The sequence below is a fragment of the Scyliorhinus canicula genome, chromosome 8 (genome assembly GCF_902713615.1).
Source record: "Scyliorhinus canicula chromosome 8, sScyCan1.1, whole genome shotgun sequence".
Lineage (NCBI taxonomy): Eukaryota > Metazoa > Chordata > Chondrichthyes > Carcharhiniformes > Scyliorhinidae > Scyliorhinus > Scyliorhinus canicula.
In genome coordinates this window covers 127255208-127270961 of record NC_052153.1, presented here as the reverse complement: position 1 = coordinate 127270961, position 15754 = coordinate 127255208, and the positions used below count along the sequence as shown (strand labels likewise).

General features: G+C 48.2%; 1 protein-coding gene across 5 annotated transcripts in view; it reads left to right on the top strand.

Moving 5' to 3' along the window:
• Positions 1–15754, top strand: part of LOC119970492 — a 309781-nt gene that overhangs the window by 241258 nt on the left and 52769 nt on the right. For all 5 annotated transcript variants that reach the window (XM_038805212.1, XM_038805211.1, XM_038805213.1 and 2 more), the window contains one exon: positions 9620–9778. In XM_038805212.1, the coding sequence (XP_038661140.1) occupies positions 9620–9778 (159 nt within the window). The remainder of the gene's footprint in view (positions 1–9619; positions 9779–15754) is intronic.

The window sequence follows — 15754 nt, the reverse complement described above, 5'->3', positions numbered from 1 at the left end:
GAAGAATCCAAGGCACCTCTTGAGGGCCTTGGAACAGTGAGGGAGAGGGAGTTGTAAGAGGGGGCGCATACGGTCCGGGTCAGGCCCCAGGACCCCGTTTTCCACGACGTAGCTGAGGATGGCTAGTCTGGTTGTGCGGAAAACGCATTTCTCCTTATTGTATGCGAGGTTGAGTTTTTGGGCGGTTTGGAGAAATCGGTGGAGGTTGGCATAGTGGTCCTGCTGGTCATGGCCGCAGATGGTGACGTTATCCAAGTACGGAAACGTGGCCCGCAGCCCGTACTGGTCCACCATTCGGTCCATTGCTCGTTAGCACACCGAGACCCCATTCGTGACGCCAAAGGGGACCCGGAGGAAATGGAAGAGGCGGCCGTCTGCCTCGAACGCCGTGTAGTGGCGGTCCTCTGGGCGGATTGGGAGCTGGTGGTATGCAGACTTCAGATCCACCGTGGAGAAGATGCGGTGCTGGCCGATCTGGTTGACCATGTCTGCAATTCTGGGGAGGGGGTACGCATCGAGGTGTGTGAACCGGTTAATGGTCTGGCTGTAATCAACCACCGTCCGGAAATTTTCCCTGGTCTTGACGACCACCACCTGAGCTCTCCAGGGGATATTACTGGCGTCTATGACTCCCTCACGTAAGAGCCGCTGGACTTCAGCTCTAATAAATACCCTGTCCTGCAGGCTATACCGCCTGCTGCGAGTGGCTACGGGTTTACAGTTAGCGGTGACGTTAACGAAGAGTGGAGGAGGGTCGATTTTTAGAGTTGCTAAGCTGCATATAGTGAGGGGGGGGGGGGGGGGCAGGGGTCCGCCGAAGCTGAGTGTTAGGCTTCTAAGATTACATTGAAAATCGATCCTGAGTAGGAGAGGGGCGCAGAGGTTGGGAGTACATACAATTGGAAGTTCGGGTAGTTGGCTCCCTGTATCGTTAATGTCGCAACGGTGCGCCCTTGTATCTGGACCGAGTGCGACCCCGAGGCGAAGGAGATAGTTTTTGCCGTGCTGGAAAGATAGGGAGCGAACAGCGTCTTACCAGGTCTGGATGAATGAAGCTCTCGGTGCTCCCGGAGTCTAAGAGGCACGGTGTCTTGTATCCGTTGACTTGAAAGGACATCTGAGCTTCTGAGGTGCTTTGGCCGCGACTGGTCCAAAGTAACTGCGTTGAGTTGCGGGTAGTCGGTGGCTTGATCAGCGGTGCTGGAGCGGCCCCATGGTGACTGTCCGTGGAGGTCGTAGTCGTCGATATGCATATCGGGTGATGGCCAAAATGGCGGCCCCCGTTGATCGCACGTGGTGGGCATTGAGGAAGATGGCATCCAGGATGGCCACCCTCGTGGATCGCACATGGCGGGCAGCGAGGAAGATGGTGCCCAAGATGGCGGCTCCCATGACTCGCACATGGCCGGCCGCGTGGGGGAAGATTGCCAAGATGGCAGCCCCCATGAGTCGCACATGTCGTGCGGAGGCGGAGTCAGCAGACACGCTGCAACATTGCGGGGTCTGCGGGCCTGTGAGTTGGAGGGGCGATTGTTCTGGATAGTGGTAGAGTTTGCGGGTTTAGTTTTAGCCAGGCATGCTTTTACAAAGTGTCCTTTTCGACCGTAGCTGCTGCAGGTCGCATTGCGGGCCGGACAGTGCTGCCGTGGGTGTTGGGGCTGGCCGCAAAAGTGGCACGATGGTGCTCCGTGGTGGGCGGGCGGCCATGCGGCGCAGGCCCGGGGCAGTCTCTGGTCGGGGGTCCACGATGGGGTTGCATGGTCGGTTGGGAACGAGTTCAAACTTTGGAAAGCAACCTCCAACGAGTTTGCTAGCGTTACTGTGTCCTCCAGGTTCTGGGCCCCTTTATCGAGGAGACGCTGGCGCACGTAGTTGGACCGGACCCCTGCAACATATACATCACGGACAGCGAGTTCCATATGCTGGGAGGCAGTTACAGCCTGGAAGTTACATTCCCGTGCAAGAGCTTTTAGGTCGCGCAGGTAGTCCTCTATTCGGGGCGCTGGCGGCAGGTAGTAAAAATATGCCACGCATAAACTTAATTTACAGGCCGAACGTACAGGCAGTCGAGTATTGCGAGGGCTTTGGTGTACGAGTCGGTGCTATCGAATTGAGTAGAAATGCGATGGCTCACCCGTGCATGTCGGAGACTGATTTTCTGCTCTTCCGTAACAGCGGAGGTAGTCGACGCAGCCAGGTAGGCCTTGAAGCACCGAAGCCAATGTAGAAAGATTTCCTTCGCTCCTGTAGGTCAAGTTCCAGTCAATCAGGTTTGAGGGCTGATTCCATGGTGGTTTTTTTAAGTCGATTAAATTGATGCGACCATCAATTCACTCAAGACACGAGTAGAAGTAAACTGTGGCTTTAATCGACTTACAACTGATCCTGCCTGCGACCAGAAGAACTGAGGGCAGGCTCACAAGACCGCAGCACTTTATACTTCCGGTAGTGGGAAGAGCCATGGGTGGAGCCATGGGTGGAGCCCTGTACATGCCCCTCATCTCCCACTGTGGGCAGAGCCGCGCAACGGCTCACAGATGAAGCCCACAGGGACACAGTGATGCACAGTGTGAATTATACATGTTATACATTCACCACACTACCTATCGCCAACTGCAATCAAATTAGCTAAACTAAAACTTGAAAGCTTCTCTACCTTACAAGGCCCAGTTGCTAAGCAGCCCCCACATGCTTATTATTTATTTATTCTTCATACCGTAGCAACACAGAAATAGAAACACAGTTGGAACTTAACCAACCCACACACATGGAAACACTTTTGTCCAGAATAAATCTAACTACAGGTTTTCCAGCCACAGAAACATTAAATTAAACCAAATGAAAATTGTACCTTCTAATATTTACCTGTACAAATATAAATCCCTTAAAGCTACCTTCATTTTTCTACCACTGGAAACTCAGGATCGGATACAACATCAGGTTTGCGACAATACTAGCTTAATCTCAAACTGTTCTCAGGAGAAGTAATGGAGTTGATAAAAAGGGGATGGAGTTTAGAGTGGAGACTATTGGTCTTCTGGCAGGGGAGGAAACCTGATTGAAGAATCTCAGATATGGAAATTCAGGACAGATGGCTGTGGATTTGGGAGGTGACAACACATTCAAGGACTTTGGTAATAAAAGGGAGGTTGTAATCTCTGATCATGCGCCACAAATGGGGCCTCTCCAGCCTTGTGGAAGAGGTGAAAAGGGACCTGCAACGATGGGACTCACATCCTCTTTCGCTGGCGGGAAGAATACAGATGATCAAAATGATTGTGCTGTCTCGGTTCCTCTTGGTATTCAGATTACTCCTGATCTTCATCGTAAATCCTTCTTCACCAAAGTCGACAAATTAATCTGAGGGGGGGGAGGAAGAGTTCCTAGAATACGGAAATCCATTCTACAATGAGGGCGGCACATGGTCCTGCCGAATCTTTTGTTGTACCACTGGGCGGCCAACGTGGAGAGGGTGAGGGGGTGGCTAAGGGAGTCGGAGAAGGACTGGCTCCAAATGAAGGAGGCCTCCTACATAGGGACCTCTCTCTGAGTATTGGCCACCGTGCCACTCCCACACACACACCCACACCAAGAGCCCAGTGGTAATAACCACCTTAAAGATATGGAACCAAATCAGGCACCATTTTGAACTGGGTGAGATGTCCACAGGAACCCCATCTGCAATAAACACAGGTTCACGCCGGCAGGGATGGATGCTACTTTTAGGAAGTTGCGGGGAGACAGACAGATGCTGACGGTTGAGGACATGTACGTGGATGGCAGACTGGCAACTCTGGGGGACTCACAGAGAAGCCCCAATGCTCAAAAGGGAACAAGCTCAGACATTTGCAGCTGCATAACCTCCTCCGCAAGGAGATGAAAACATTACCCCAGAAACCCACACACATATTGCTGGACACGGTGGTAGGGCTGGTCTGGTTAGGGGGACGACAAATGCAATGACATATACAGGAGATTCAAAAAAAAGGTAAGGACTCCACTGGATGAGACCAGACAAAAGAGGGGGAGGAACTGGGCACTGGGATAGTGGGAGGACTCTGGATTGAGGAGCTGCACATAGTCAATCCCACCTCATCCTGTGATGGGCTAAGCCTAATGCAGCTCAAGGTAGTGAATAGAGCACATCTTACCAAAGCACGCATGAGCGTACTCTTCCTGGATGTGGAGGACAAATGTGAGAGGTGCCGGGTGGGGGGCCTGGCCAACCACACCAATGTTCTGGTTCTGCCCAAAACTCAGGGAATTCTGGAAGGCCCTCTTCGAGGCTATGTTCAAGGTGGTGGGGGTTGGTGATGGAGCCATGTCCGTCTGTGGGGTCTTCAGGATGTCAGAGCACCCAGAGCTCTGGACAGGGAATGGGGCCGAAGCCTTGGCTTTTGCCTCACTGACTGCCAGGTGGAAACTTCTATTAGGATGAAAGTCGGCAGCACCGCCCCGGGCCCCGGAATGGCTCTCAGATCTGGCCGAATTCCTGAGGCCAAAGAAAATCAAATTTGAAACAAGAGGATCCAAGCAGAGATCCCACACCACACAGAGCAAATTCACAGCTTATTTGCAGACCTGTCGGCAACCAGCAGCAAGCCAGAGGAGAGAAGGGAGGAAAGGGGAAGCAAAGGAGGAAACAAAGAACAGGGGCGGGGGGGGGGGGGGGGGGGGGGGGCGGATATGGTAGGCTGCCCAGAGAGAGGGGAACTTGAGAGAAACCGTGATGGAATGAGGAGGGGGGAGCACAGACCTTCCGTACATGGGGTAACAAGAATACCCATCCTCCCTCAAATACTTGAAGACCAAGGGGGGGGAGAGCGGGACCTCCTCACCCCCCCCCCTCACCAGCAGAAAAAAGTCTACAGATGAGCACGGGGAGGAAGCCCCAAACCAAACCAAGACACAGAGAAGGGGGAAACTGGGAACAACCCCTACTGCCAAGCAGCAGAGTCCCCGGCGGAACCTGGCAAACCAGTGTAAAAATCAAAATGGAAGTGAAAATGTAAATATTATCCAGCTTCCGAGCCCCAGTCAGTCTTATTTTGGTTGTTGTATAGTCTACTTGAGAAACCCAACTCTTTTTCTTTTCTATTCTGTAACTGTTACTCGAAACACCAATAAAAAGATATATTTTTAAAACTTTTTGAACAACAATTAAGGAGGCCATCTTAGATTTTCCAGTAGGCCTCCAGTTTCTGACATGATGGGGGTTGCAGGTTAACTGTGCGGAATTGGACACTGAGCTGCAGACTGGGTGCCAGCACAGCACTCCTGGGTGACCTAGATTTAGATTTAGTGTCAAGTGTTCCGAGGTACAGTGAAAAGTATTGTTCTGAGTACAGTCCAGGCAGATTGTTACATACATGAAATACATAGAATATACGATAAATACACAATGTAAATACCGTATATACTCGCGTAACATGCGACTTTTGAGCACCTAATTTGAAGCCTAAATTTCGGGGGTCGCATGATACGCGAGGTACAAAAATTGCGGGTCTGAAATGCTGGCCAAGATAAGTCACATAGCATCCAGCTGGCTTTACTAGCGTCATTCAGCCACTTGCCGTTTCCATTCATAAAAACATGAATGGAAACGTCAAGTGGCTGAACATCTTCCCATCAGAATGCTGTGGTCAAAATCTGAAGAGTAGTATTCTGATGGGAAGATGGGAAGAGTGGATTCTGCTGTGAAAGCTGTTCGCGATTCGAACAGCTTTCCAGCTGGCTTTACTAGCGTTGTTCAGCCACTTGCCGTTTCCATTCATAAAAACATGAATGGAAACGTCAAGTGGCTGAACATCTTCCCATCAGAATACTACTCTTCAGATTTTGACCACAGCATTCTGATGGGAAGATGTTCAGCCACTTGACGTTTCCATTCATGTTTTTATGAATGGAAACGGCAAGTGGCTGAACAACGCGAGTAAAGCCAGCTGGAAAGCTGTTCGAATCGCGAACAGCTTTCACAGCAGAATCCACTCTTCCCATCTTCCCATCAGAATACTACTGATTGTGACCACAGCATTCTGATGGGAAGATGTTCAGCCACTTGACGTTTCCATTCATGTTTTTATGAATGGAAACGGCAAGTGGCTGAACAACGCGAGTAAAGCCAGCTGGAAAGCTGTTCGAATCGCGAACAGCTTTCACAGCAGAATCAACTCTGCAGAAACCATACACAATGATACCATTTGGAAGTTTTAGTTTCCAAAATTAATTTCCAAAAAAGTCACTCGCATGATACATGAGGTATACCATAAAATCATGTTTTGGGAACGGAAATTTAGGGGTCGCATGATACGCGAGATCGAAAGTTACGCGAGTATATACGGTACATTGATATCGTGAGAAGCATACGGAATGTAGTGCTACACAGTAGAGAGGATGTGTGGAGAGATCAGTCCAGTCCATAAGAGGGTCATTTAGGAGTCTGGTAACAGTGGGGAAGAAACTGTTTTGAATCTGTTAGTGCGTGTTCTGAGACTTTTGTATCTCCTGCCCAATGGAAGAGGTTGGAGGAGAGAATAATCTGGGTGGGAGGGGCCTTTGATTATGCTGCTCGCTTACCAAAGGCATGGGAGGTGTAGACAGAGTCATTGGATGGAAGGAGCGTTCTTGTGATGGACTGGGCTGTGTTCACGACTCTCCATAGTTTCTTACGGCCTTGAGCTGATCAGTTGCCACACCAAGCTGTGATGCAGCCAGATAGGATGCTTTCTGTAGTGCATTTGTGAAAATTGGTAAGAGTCAGTATGGAAATGCTGGTAAGGGCTGGTTTAGCTCAATTGGCTAGACAGCTAGTTGGTGATGCAGAACAAGGCCAACAGCGCGGGTTCAATTCCCGTACCAGTTTACCCGAACAGGCATCGGAATGTGGCAACTAGGGGCTTTTCACAGTAACTTCATACTTGTGACAATAAAAGGTTATTATTATTATTATTATTGTTATTATTATGCCAAATTCCTTAGTTTCCTGCGGAAGTATAGATGCTGTTGTTCTTTCTTGGTCGTAGCGTCAACATGGATGGACTAGGACAGATTGTTGCTGATGTGCACACCCCGGAATTTGAAGCTGTCAACCATCTCCATCTCGGCACCATGGATGCAGACAGGGGTGTGTACGACACTTCGCTTCCTGAAGTGGATAACCAGCTTCTTAATTTTGCTGACATTGAGGAAGTGATTGTTGTCTTTGCACCCTACCACTAGGTTCTCTATTTCCCTCCTGTACTCTGACTCATCGTTGTTCGAGATCTGACCCACTACAGTTGTGTCATCAGCAAACGTGTAGATGGAGTTGGAGCCAAATTTTGTCACTCAGTCATGTGTTTATAGGGAATATAGTAGGGGGCTAAGTACGCAGCCTTGCGGTGCCACGGTATTGAGGACTATCGTGGAGTAGGTGTTGTTGGTTATCCTTTCTGATTGTGGTCTATGGGTCAGAAAGCCGAGGATCCAGTTGTAGAGGGAGGGGCCAAGCCCTAGGTTTTGGAGTTTGGATATGAGCTTGGCTGGGATTATGGTCATGAAGGTAAACTGTAGTCAATGAATTGGAGTCTGACGTAAGAGCCCTCGTTGTCGAGATGTTCTATCGATGAGTGTAGGACCAGGGAGATGGCGCTTCCTGTGGAACAGTTGTGACGCTATGCGAATTGCAGTTAATCAAGGCATTCTGGGACTATGGAGTTGATGTGTCCCATGACCAACCTCTGCAAGAACGTCATAATGATAGATGTCAAGGCCACCGGACAGTAGTCATTGAGGCACATTGCCTGGTTCTTTTTTGGCACCAGTAAGATGGTAGTCTTCTTGAAGTATGTGGGAACCTCAGAACGGAGTAGGGAGAGTTTGAAGATGTCCATTAACACACCTGCCAGTTGGTCAATGCAGGATCTGAGTGCTTGACCCGGACTCCGTCAGGACCTGCTGCTTCCCGAGAGTTCACTTTCAAGAAGGCCAATCTGTCTTCGGAGGCTGTGTCTGTAGGTATGGGTGTGTCCGAGGCAGTTGGAAAAGTTACCAACGGTTTGTTGGTTTCTTGCTCGAAACGAACATAGAATGCAGAGTACATTGTGGATGGGTGCTCTGTTGCCAGAGATTCTGCTCGGCTTTGTTTTGTAGCCTGTTATATTGTTTAAACTTTGCAACAGCCGACAAGAGTGCATGTCGTTAGCACGTGACTTTAGCTTCGTCTGGTATTGTCTTTTGGCGTCCCTGATGGCCTTGTGGAGGTCGTACCTAAAAGTCTTGTAGGTCAGGGTCACCTGTCTTGGACACCTCCAGATCCCCCCTCCTGCCTTGAACGCCTACAGATCCCCAGTCCTGCCATCGGTGGGAGTGTATCCAATTGCTGCTCTGTAGAGGGAATCCCAAACCCCATGCCGCACCTTTCAATCATTGCCTAGCTCTCTTTTGTGATTTTAAATTTTAAAAATTTTAAAGTGGCTGAGAGGGCACCTTCTTATTGAAGCACCCTTCCAGTTTCTTACCTTGTGCTGCAGCTGGGTGCTTCTCTGAAGTTGGTGGGCCTCTCATTGACCCTCCAGCTTTGTGAGCCCAGCTGCTACCTTAATTGATCAGTGAACCTATTTCTGATCTGGGTTTGTGTCTGAAAAACAGCCCCTCCTCCAGTTTCCCGCCTCCATAGGGGAAATTCAAACCAGTGTTTAAAAATGCCGGGCGAAATTCTCCCAAAACGGGAGAAATCGTAAAACTGCCGTAAAACCCGGGCGGGTTTTACGGCAGCGCGCCCCTTCCCGACGGGGGACCGATTCTGGTCCCCGGTCGGGGCTAGCAGCCCGACGTCGGAGGCTCCGACAAGTCGGGCTTAACGAAAATCGTTAAGCCCGCTTGCCGGAGTTAGCGCCGGCTGACGCGTCATATGACGTCAGCCGCGCATGCGCAGGTGGGAAGACTCCACCCGCGCATGCGCGGGTGACGTCATCGCGTTTTTGCGCGAAACCCGCGCTTGCGCGGGCCGGGTTGCCCCTCAGCCGCCCCGCGTATTGATACTGCGGGGCGGCGGAAGGACAAATAGTGCGCGGGCATCGGGCCCGCTGCCCGCGATCGGTGCCCACCGATCGCGGGCCCATGGCACCCTTGGCACGGCAGTGGTACTGCCGTGCCAATCGGTGCCATGGTTATTTTTTGCGAGTTTGTCACGACGTTTTTACGAACGGCAGGACCAGGTGTGTTTGCCGTTCGTAAAAAGGTCGTAAAGGGCTGGGACTTCGGCCCTTCTAACAGCTGAGAATCGCTGCCGGCCGTAAAAAAACGGCGGCAGCGATTCTTGTCGGGATTTCGGCGGGGGGGTGGGAGAATAGCGGGAGGGCGTCAAAAAAGTCGGGAAGGCCCTCCCCCTATTCTCCCACCCGTCGTGGAGGGGGGAGAATTTCGCCCACCGTGTGTATTTCCTATGCCACATGAAGATAATGGCCTGTCAGTTGAGAAAAAAATCTTATAATTCTGTAACAGTTTTTACTATCCCTGTGAATATTTCTGCACAGTAAAAATGTGTTTGCTTTCACATATGCTTTGATTAAGTTTAGTATGAATTCTTCTGTGAGTAAAACGCTGTATGCATTATGATTGGTTGTGTAATCTTTTGCAGGCAAAACTGAAACATCCGATCTGCCAGGAATTCACTGTGGAGAATATGCTTTCAGTGCTGCCTGCTTTTCCTAATGGTGCTACTCAACGTCAGACAAAGAGAGCTGTTGAGGCCTTAGTGAAAGCAGCTAACTACTCCAGGCTCATGGCTATGCAACAGGTGACCAAGCTAAAACTTGTGAGAGCATTGTACTAGAAATAGATTTAAGATAATAATATCTGAAAAATGCACTGACATTTTTTGAACTTTCAAAACTGAAAGCCTTATTTTCTGCTTTGATAACTTCACTTCGCAGTTTTTACTTCTGCGTCAATTTGACTTATTATCACTCTCTTTTCATTTAAAAGACTAAGAGTTCAGGTCCTACTACTAGATTTCTGTATCTCATCTAGTCTCAGTACAGTACTGAGGGAATGCTAGATTGAGATATCTGCCTTAAAGTAAAGTCCAGTGAGGTGGATGTTAAAAATCCACAGCACTATCTCTATAAGAGCAAGAAATTATGTGGTATTTACTGTCTCCGTAACAGTCGCTGGAATTTTCGGAACCATTTATGTTTCAGAGAAACATATATAAGTTTAAGTCTTCATGGTCAATTTAATACATTGGGAGCAGGATGGATAGGTGTTTAAATTAGCGGTAAGATACTTACCAATGTTTTTCCGATGCACTCCAATACAGTGCCATCCTAATCACACCACCAGAGGCAGATGGGTCCTTACCAAAACATGTAAATCAGAATCCTATGATACATTTCGGACCCCAGTGTTCTACCTCTTAAGTGGAGGCCTAGCCTGTCCCCACCACCATCTTTCTCACCTAGCTCAACCTGTTTTCACATTGAAAACCAACCCTTCAACTTAAGCCACTTCCTCAAAATGAAGGGTGTTGCTTTGGATAGCCACATGGGTCCTAACTTTTGCTTCCTTTTTGTGGGGTACATGGAACATCCTTTATCTAAGTCCTGCTCAGGTCGTCTCCATCACATTTTTCTGGTACATTGACAGCTGTATAGTTGTTATTCCCTGCCCTTGTCCTGGACTGGAAAATGTCATCAACTTTCTGCCCTTCTCTCACTTTCACATGGTTGATCTCCAACTGTTCCTTTCCTTGGCTTCTCTATCTCCATCTGTGGATCGGTTATCAACACATATTCTCTATAAGCTCACTGACTCCCATATCAACCATGATTAGACTTTCTCACATCCTGCTTCCTGTAAGAACACAATTCTATTTTTTCATGCTTCACCTCCATCATATTTGTTCAGATAATGCAATCTTCATACTAGTGTTCCTTGATACCACACTTGACTAATGCTGCCTTAATGTCAAGGGCAGTCACCCTGACTTCACCCCTTGAATTCAGCTCTTTTGTCCATATTTGGACCAAGGTTGTAATGATGTTTGGAACTAAGTGGTCTTTGTAGAATCCAACCAAGCATCAGTGAGCAGATTATTGATGCGCAGGCATCGATTTCTAGCCCTGTCAATGACATCTCCCATTACTTTGCTGATGATTGTGAGTATACTAGGGCAATATTGGCCAGACTGTCCTGCTCTTTGTAAGTAGGACATGTTGGCCAATTTTCCAATTTGTCACGTAGATGACAGTTTTGTAATTGTACTGGAAGAGCTTGACCCGAGGCATATTCAGTTCTGGAGCACAAGTCTTTTAACATTACAGTTGACATGTTGTCGGGGTCCTCGCCTTTGTTGTATCTAGTGTCTTTGGCATTCTCTTGAAATCATGTGAAGTGAATGAAATTAACTGAGGACTATCTTTGGTGGTGATGGAGACCTCAGGAGGAGGCAGCGAGGGATCATCTCCTGACATTTCTGGTTAAAGATGGTTAACATCACTTTGGCCTTCTCTTTTGCCCTCATGCTGGGCTGCATAATAATTGACATTGGTATTTTCATGGAACCTCCTCCTCCCATTATTTGTTTAATTACACACCTCCAATCAGGACTGGATGTAGCAGGACTGTCACAGGACTGCAGAGCTTTGATCTGATTTGTCGGCATGAGATTGCTTAATTATGACTATAAGCCAATTTTAAATCTAGTTTTCCAAATTGACCTGGATTCCATGTGCTCTTACTTTCTTCATCAGCGTCCCATGAGGGACCTTGTTGAAAGCCTTAAAAAAGTCTACGTTGACTACAGCAACCGCACTATCCTCATCTACACACCTAGTCACCTTCTCAAAAAATTCAATCAAATTTTGTAAGACCTCATCTTCATTGTGAACTACTGGAACATTGGAACTGTTCAAGACTAATTCAACTCTACATTTTGTCTCCCTCGTGGAAGTCCTCACTTTTGAAAAGGCAGATCACTATGCAACAGTCAACCAGTCTACCCTGTGGAAAAACATTCCATTAAACTTTTGGTTCCAGATTCTGAACAAGTGGGGATGCTCTCTGATGATTCCACAAGTATCAGCACCATTAACAACTCCACTGGCACTGAAGTAATTGGTGCCCATATGCAGTTTGTACTGGACAAAGTTCAGGCTTGAGCTGATAATGTCAAGTAACATTTGAGCCACAGAAGTGCCAGGCAATGAGCATCTCCAACAAGGGACAATCCAATCACGTCCCCGTGACATTCAATGACATCACCATCACAGAATTTCTTATTGTCAACAGCTACTTTCCTTGGATTGTCATCTTGCCATGGCGGAGAGGCTTGAACGTTCCATTGATCTCGAGGGCAATGCCATCGGGAGTCTTAAGCTTCTGGCAGGGTCACCCATGGTGTGTGCTGATGTGCAATGGCATACCCACGTTAAAAAATGTCCTACAAATTCATCCCTGCCACCCCCCTCCCTCCCCCCTCCCCCTGCCCCGCAAAACCATACACTATGCTGAGTTGCAAATCTATCTCCATTTCTTCACTGTCATTGGGTCGGAATCCCACCCAAAAAGCATTGCGGGTTTACCTACACTATAGTATGGACTATAGCAGTTCAAGAACATGGCTTATCAACCTCTTCTTCATCCAGCAGAGGGCAGCAGAGCAGAGCTACTGATCAGTTGTTCTGGGGAAATTTGCATACGTGCAGTGCGGTCAGCCTAATTTGAAGGTGGTTTGTGGAGGGGCTGTTGTCAAGTGACAGAAGTGACGGATCGTGTTTTCCGGGTACTTAAGGGAGAGGGGGAGCAGCCCCAAGTCGTAGTCCACATTGGCACTAACGACATAGGTAGGAAAGGGGACAAGGATGTCAGGCAGGCCTTTAGGGAGCTAGGATGGAAGCTCAGAGCGAGAACAAACAGAGTTGTTATCTCTGGGTTGTTGCCCGTGCCACGTGATAGTGAGATGAGGAATAGGGAGAGAGAGCAATTAAACACGTGGCTACAGGGATGGTGCAGGCGGGAGGGATTCAGATTTCTGGATAACTGGGGCTCTTTCTGGGGAAGGTGGGACCTCTATAGACAGGATGGTCTACATCTGAACCTGAGGGGCACCAATATCCTGGGGGGGAGATTTGTTAGTGCTCTTTGGGGGGGTTTAAACTAATTCAGCAGGGGCATGGGAACCTGGATTGTAGTTTTGGGGTACTGGAGATTGAGAGTATAGATGTCAGGAGCACAGATTTGACTTCGCAGGAGGGTGCCAGTGTTCAGGTAGGTGGTTTGAAGTGTGTCTACTTCAATGCCAGGAGTATACGAAATAAGGTAGGGGAACTGGCAGCATGGGTTGGTACCTGGGACTTCGATGTTGTGGCCATTTCAGAGACATGGATAGAGCAGGGACAGGAATGGTTGTTGCAGGTTCCGGGGTTTAGGTGTTTTAGTAAGCTCAGAGAAAGGGGCAAAAGAGGGGGAGGTGTGGCGCTGCTAGTCAAGGACAGTATTACGGTGGCGGAAAGGATGCTAGATGGGGACTCTTCTCCCGAGGTAGTATGGGCTGAGGTTAGAAACAGGAAAGGAGAGGTCATCCTGTTGGGAGTTTTCTATAGGCCACCTAATAGTTCTAGGGATGTAGAGGAAAGGATGGCGAAGATGATTCTGGAAAAGAGCGAAAGTAACAGGGTAGTTGTTATGGGAGACTTTAACTTTCCAAATATTGACTGGAAAAGATATAGTTCGAGTACATTAGATGGGTCGTTCTTTGTACAATGTGTGCAGGAGGGTTTCCTGACACAATATGTTGACAGGCCAACAAGAGGCGAGGCCACATTGGATTTGGTTTTGGGTAATGAACCAGGCCAGGTGTTAGATCTGGAGGTAGGTGAGCACTTTGGAAACAGTGACCACAATTCAGTGACCTTTACGTTAGTGATGGAAAGGGATAAGTATACCCCGCAGGGCAAGAGTTATAGCTGTGGGAAGGGCAATTATGATGCCATTAGACATGACTTAGGATGTGTAGGTTGGAGAAGTAGGCTGCAAGGGTTGGGCACACTGGATATGTGGAGCTTGTTCAAGGAACAGCTATTGCATGTTCTTGATAAGTACGTACCAGTCAGGCAGGGAGGAAGCGGTCGAGCGAGGGAACCGTGGTTTACCAAAGAAGTGGAATCTCTTGTTAAGAGGAAGAAGGAGGCCTATGTGAAGATGAGGCGTAAAGTTTCAGTTGGGGCGCTTGATAGTTACAAGGAAGCGAGGAAGGATCTAAAGAGAGAGCTAAGACGAGCAAGGAGGGGACATGAGAAGTCTTTGGCAGGTAGGATCAAGGAAAACCCAAAAGCTTTCTATAGGTATGTCAGGAATAAAAGAATGACTAGGGTAAGAGTAGGGCCAGTCAAGGACAGTGGTGGGAAGTTGTGTGTGGAGGCTGAGGAGATAAGCGAGATACTAAATGAATACTTTTCGTCAGTATTCACTCAGGAAAAAGATAACGTTGTGGAGGAGAATGCTGAGACCCAGGCTATTAGAATAGATGGCATTGAGGTGCGTAGGGAAGAAGTGTTGGCAATTCTGGACAAGGTGAAAATAGATAAGTCCCCGGGGCCTGATGGGATTTATCCTAGGATTCTCTGGGAAGCCAGGGAAGAGATTGCTGAGCCTTTGGCTTTGATTTTTATGTCATCATTGGCTACAGGAATAGTGCCAGAGGACTGGAGGATAGCAAATGTGGTCCCTTTGTTCAAGAAGGTGAGTAGAGATAACCCCGGTAACTATAGGCCGGTGAGCCTCACGTCTGTTGTGGGTAAAGTCTTGGAGAGGATTATAAGAGATACGATTTATAATCATCTAGATAGGAATAATATGATTAGGGATAGTCAGCATGGTTTTGTGAAGGGTAGGTCATGCCTCACAAACCTTATTGAGTTCTTTGAGAAGGTGACTGAACAGGTAGACGAGGGTAGAGCAGTTGATGTGGTGTATATGGATTTCAGTTAAGCGTTTGATAAGGTTCCCCACAGTCGTCTATTGCAGAAAATACGGAGGCTGGGGATTGAGGGTGATTTAGAGATGTGGATCAGAAATTGGCTAGTTGAAAGAAGACAGAGGGTGGTGGTTGATGGCAAATGTTCAGAATGGAGTTCAGTTAAGAGTGGCGTACCACAAGGATCTGTTCTGGGGCCGTTGCTGTTTGTCATTTTTATAAATGACCTAGAGGAGGGCACAGAAGGTTGGGTGAGTAAATTTGCAGACGACACTAAAGTCGGTGGAGTTGTAGATAGTGTGGAAGGATGTTGCACGTTACAGAGGGACATAGATAAGCTGCAGAGCTGGGCTGAGAGGTGGCAAATGGAGTTTAATGTAGAGAAGTGTGAGGTGATTCATTTTGGAAAGAATAACAGGAATGCGGAATATTTGGCTAATGGTAAAATTCTTAGCAGTGTGGATGAGCAGAGGGATCTCGGTGTCCATGTACATAGATCCCTGAAAGTTGCCACCCAGGTTGATAGGGTTGTGAAGAAGGCCTATGGTGTGTTGGCCTTTATTGGTAGAGGGATTGAGTTCCGGAGCCATGAGGTCATGTTGCAGCTGTACAAAACTCTGGTACGGCCGCATTTGGAGTATTGCGTACAGTTCTGGTCGCCTCATTATAGGAAGGACGTGGAAGCTTTGGAACGGGTGCAGAGGAGATTTACCAGGATGTTGCCTGGTATGGAGGGAAAATCTTATGAGGAAAGGCTGATGGACTTGAGGTTGTTTTCGTTAGAGAGAAGAAGGTTAA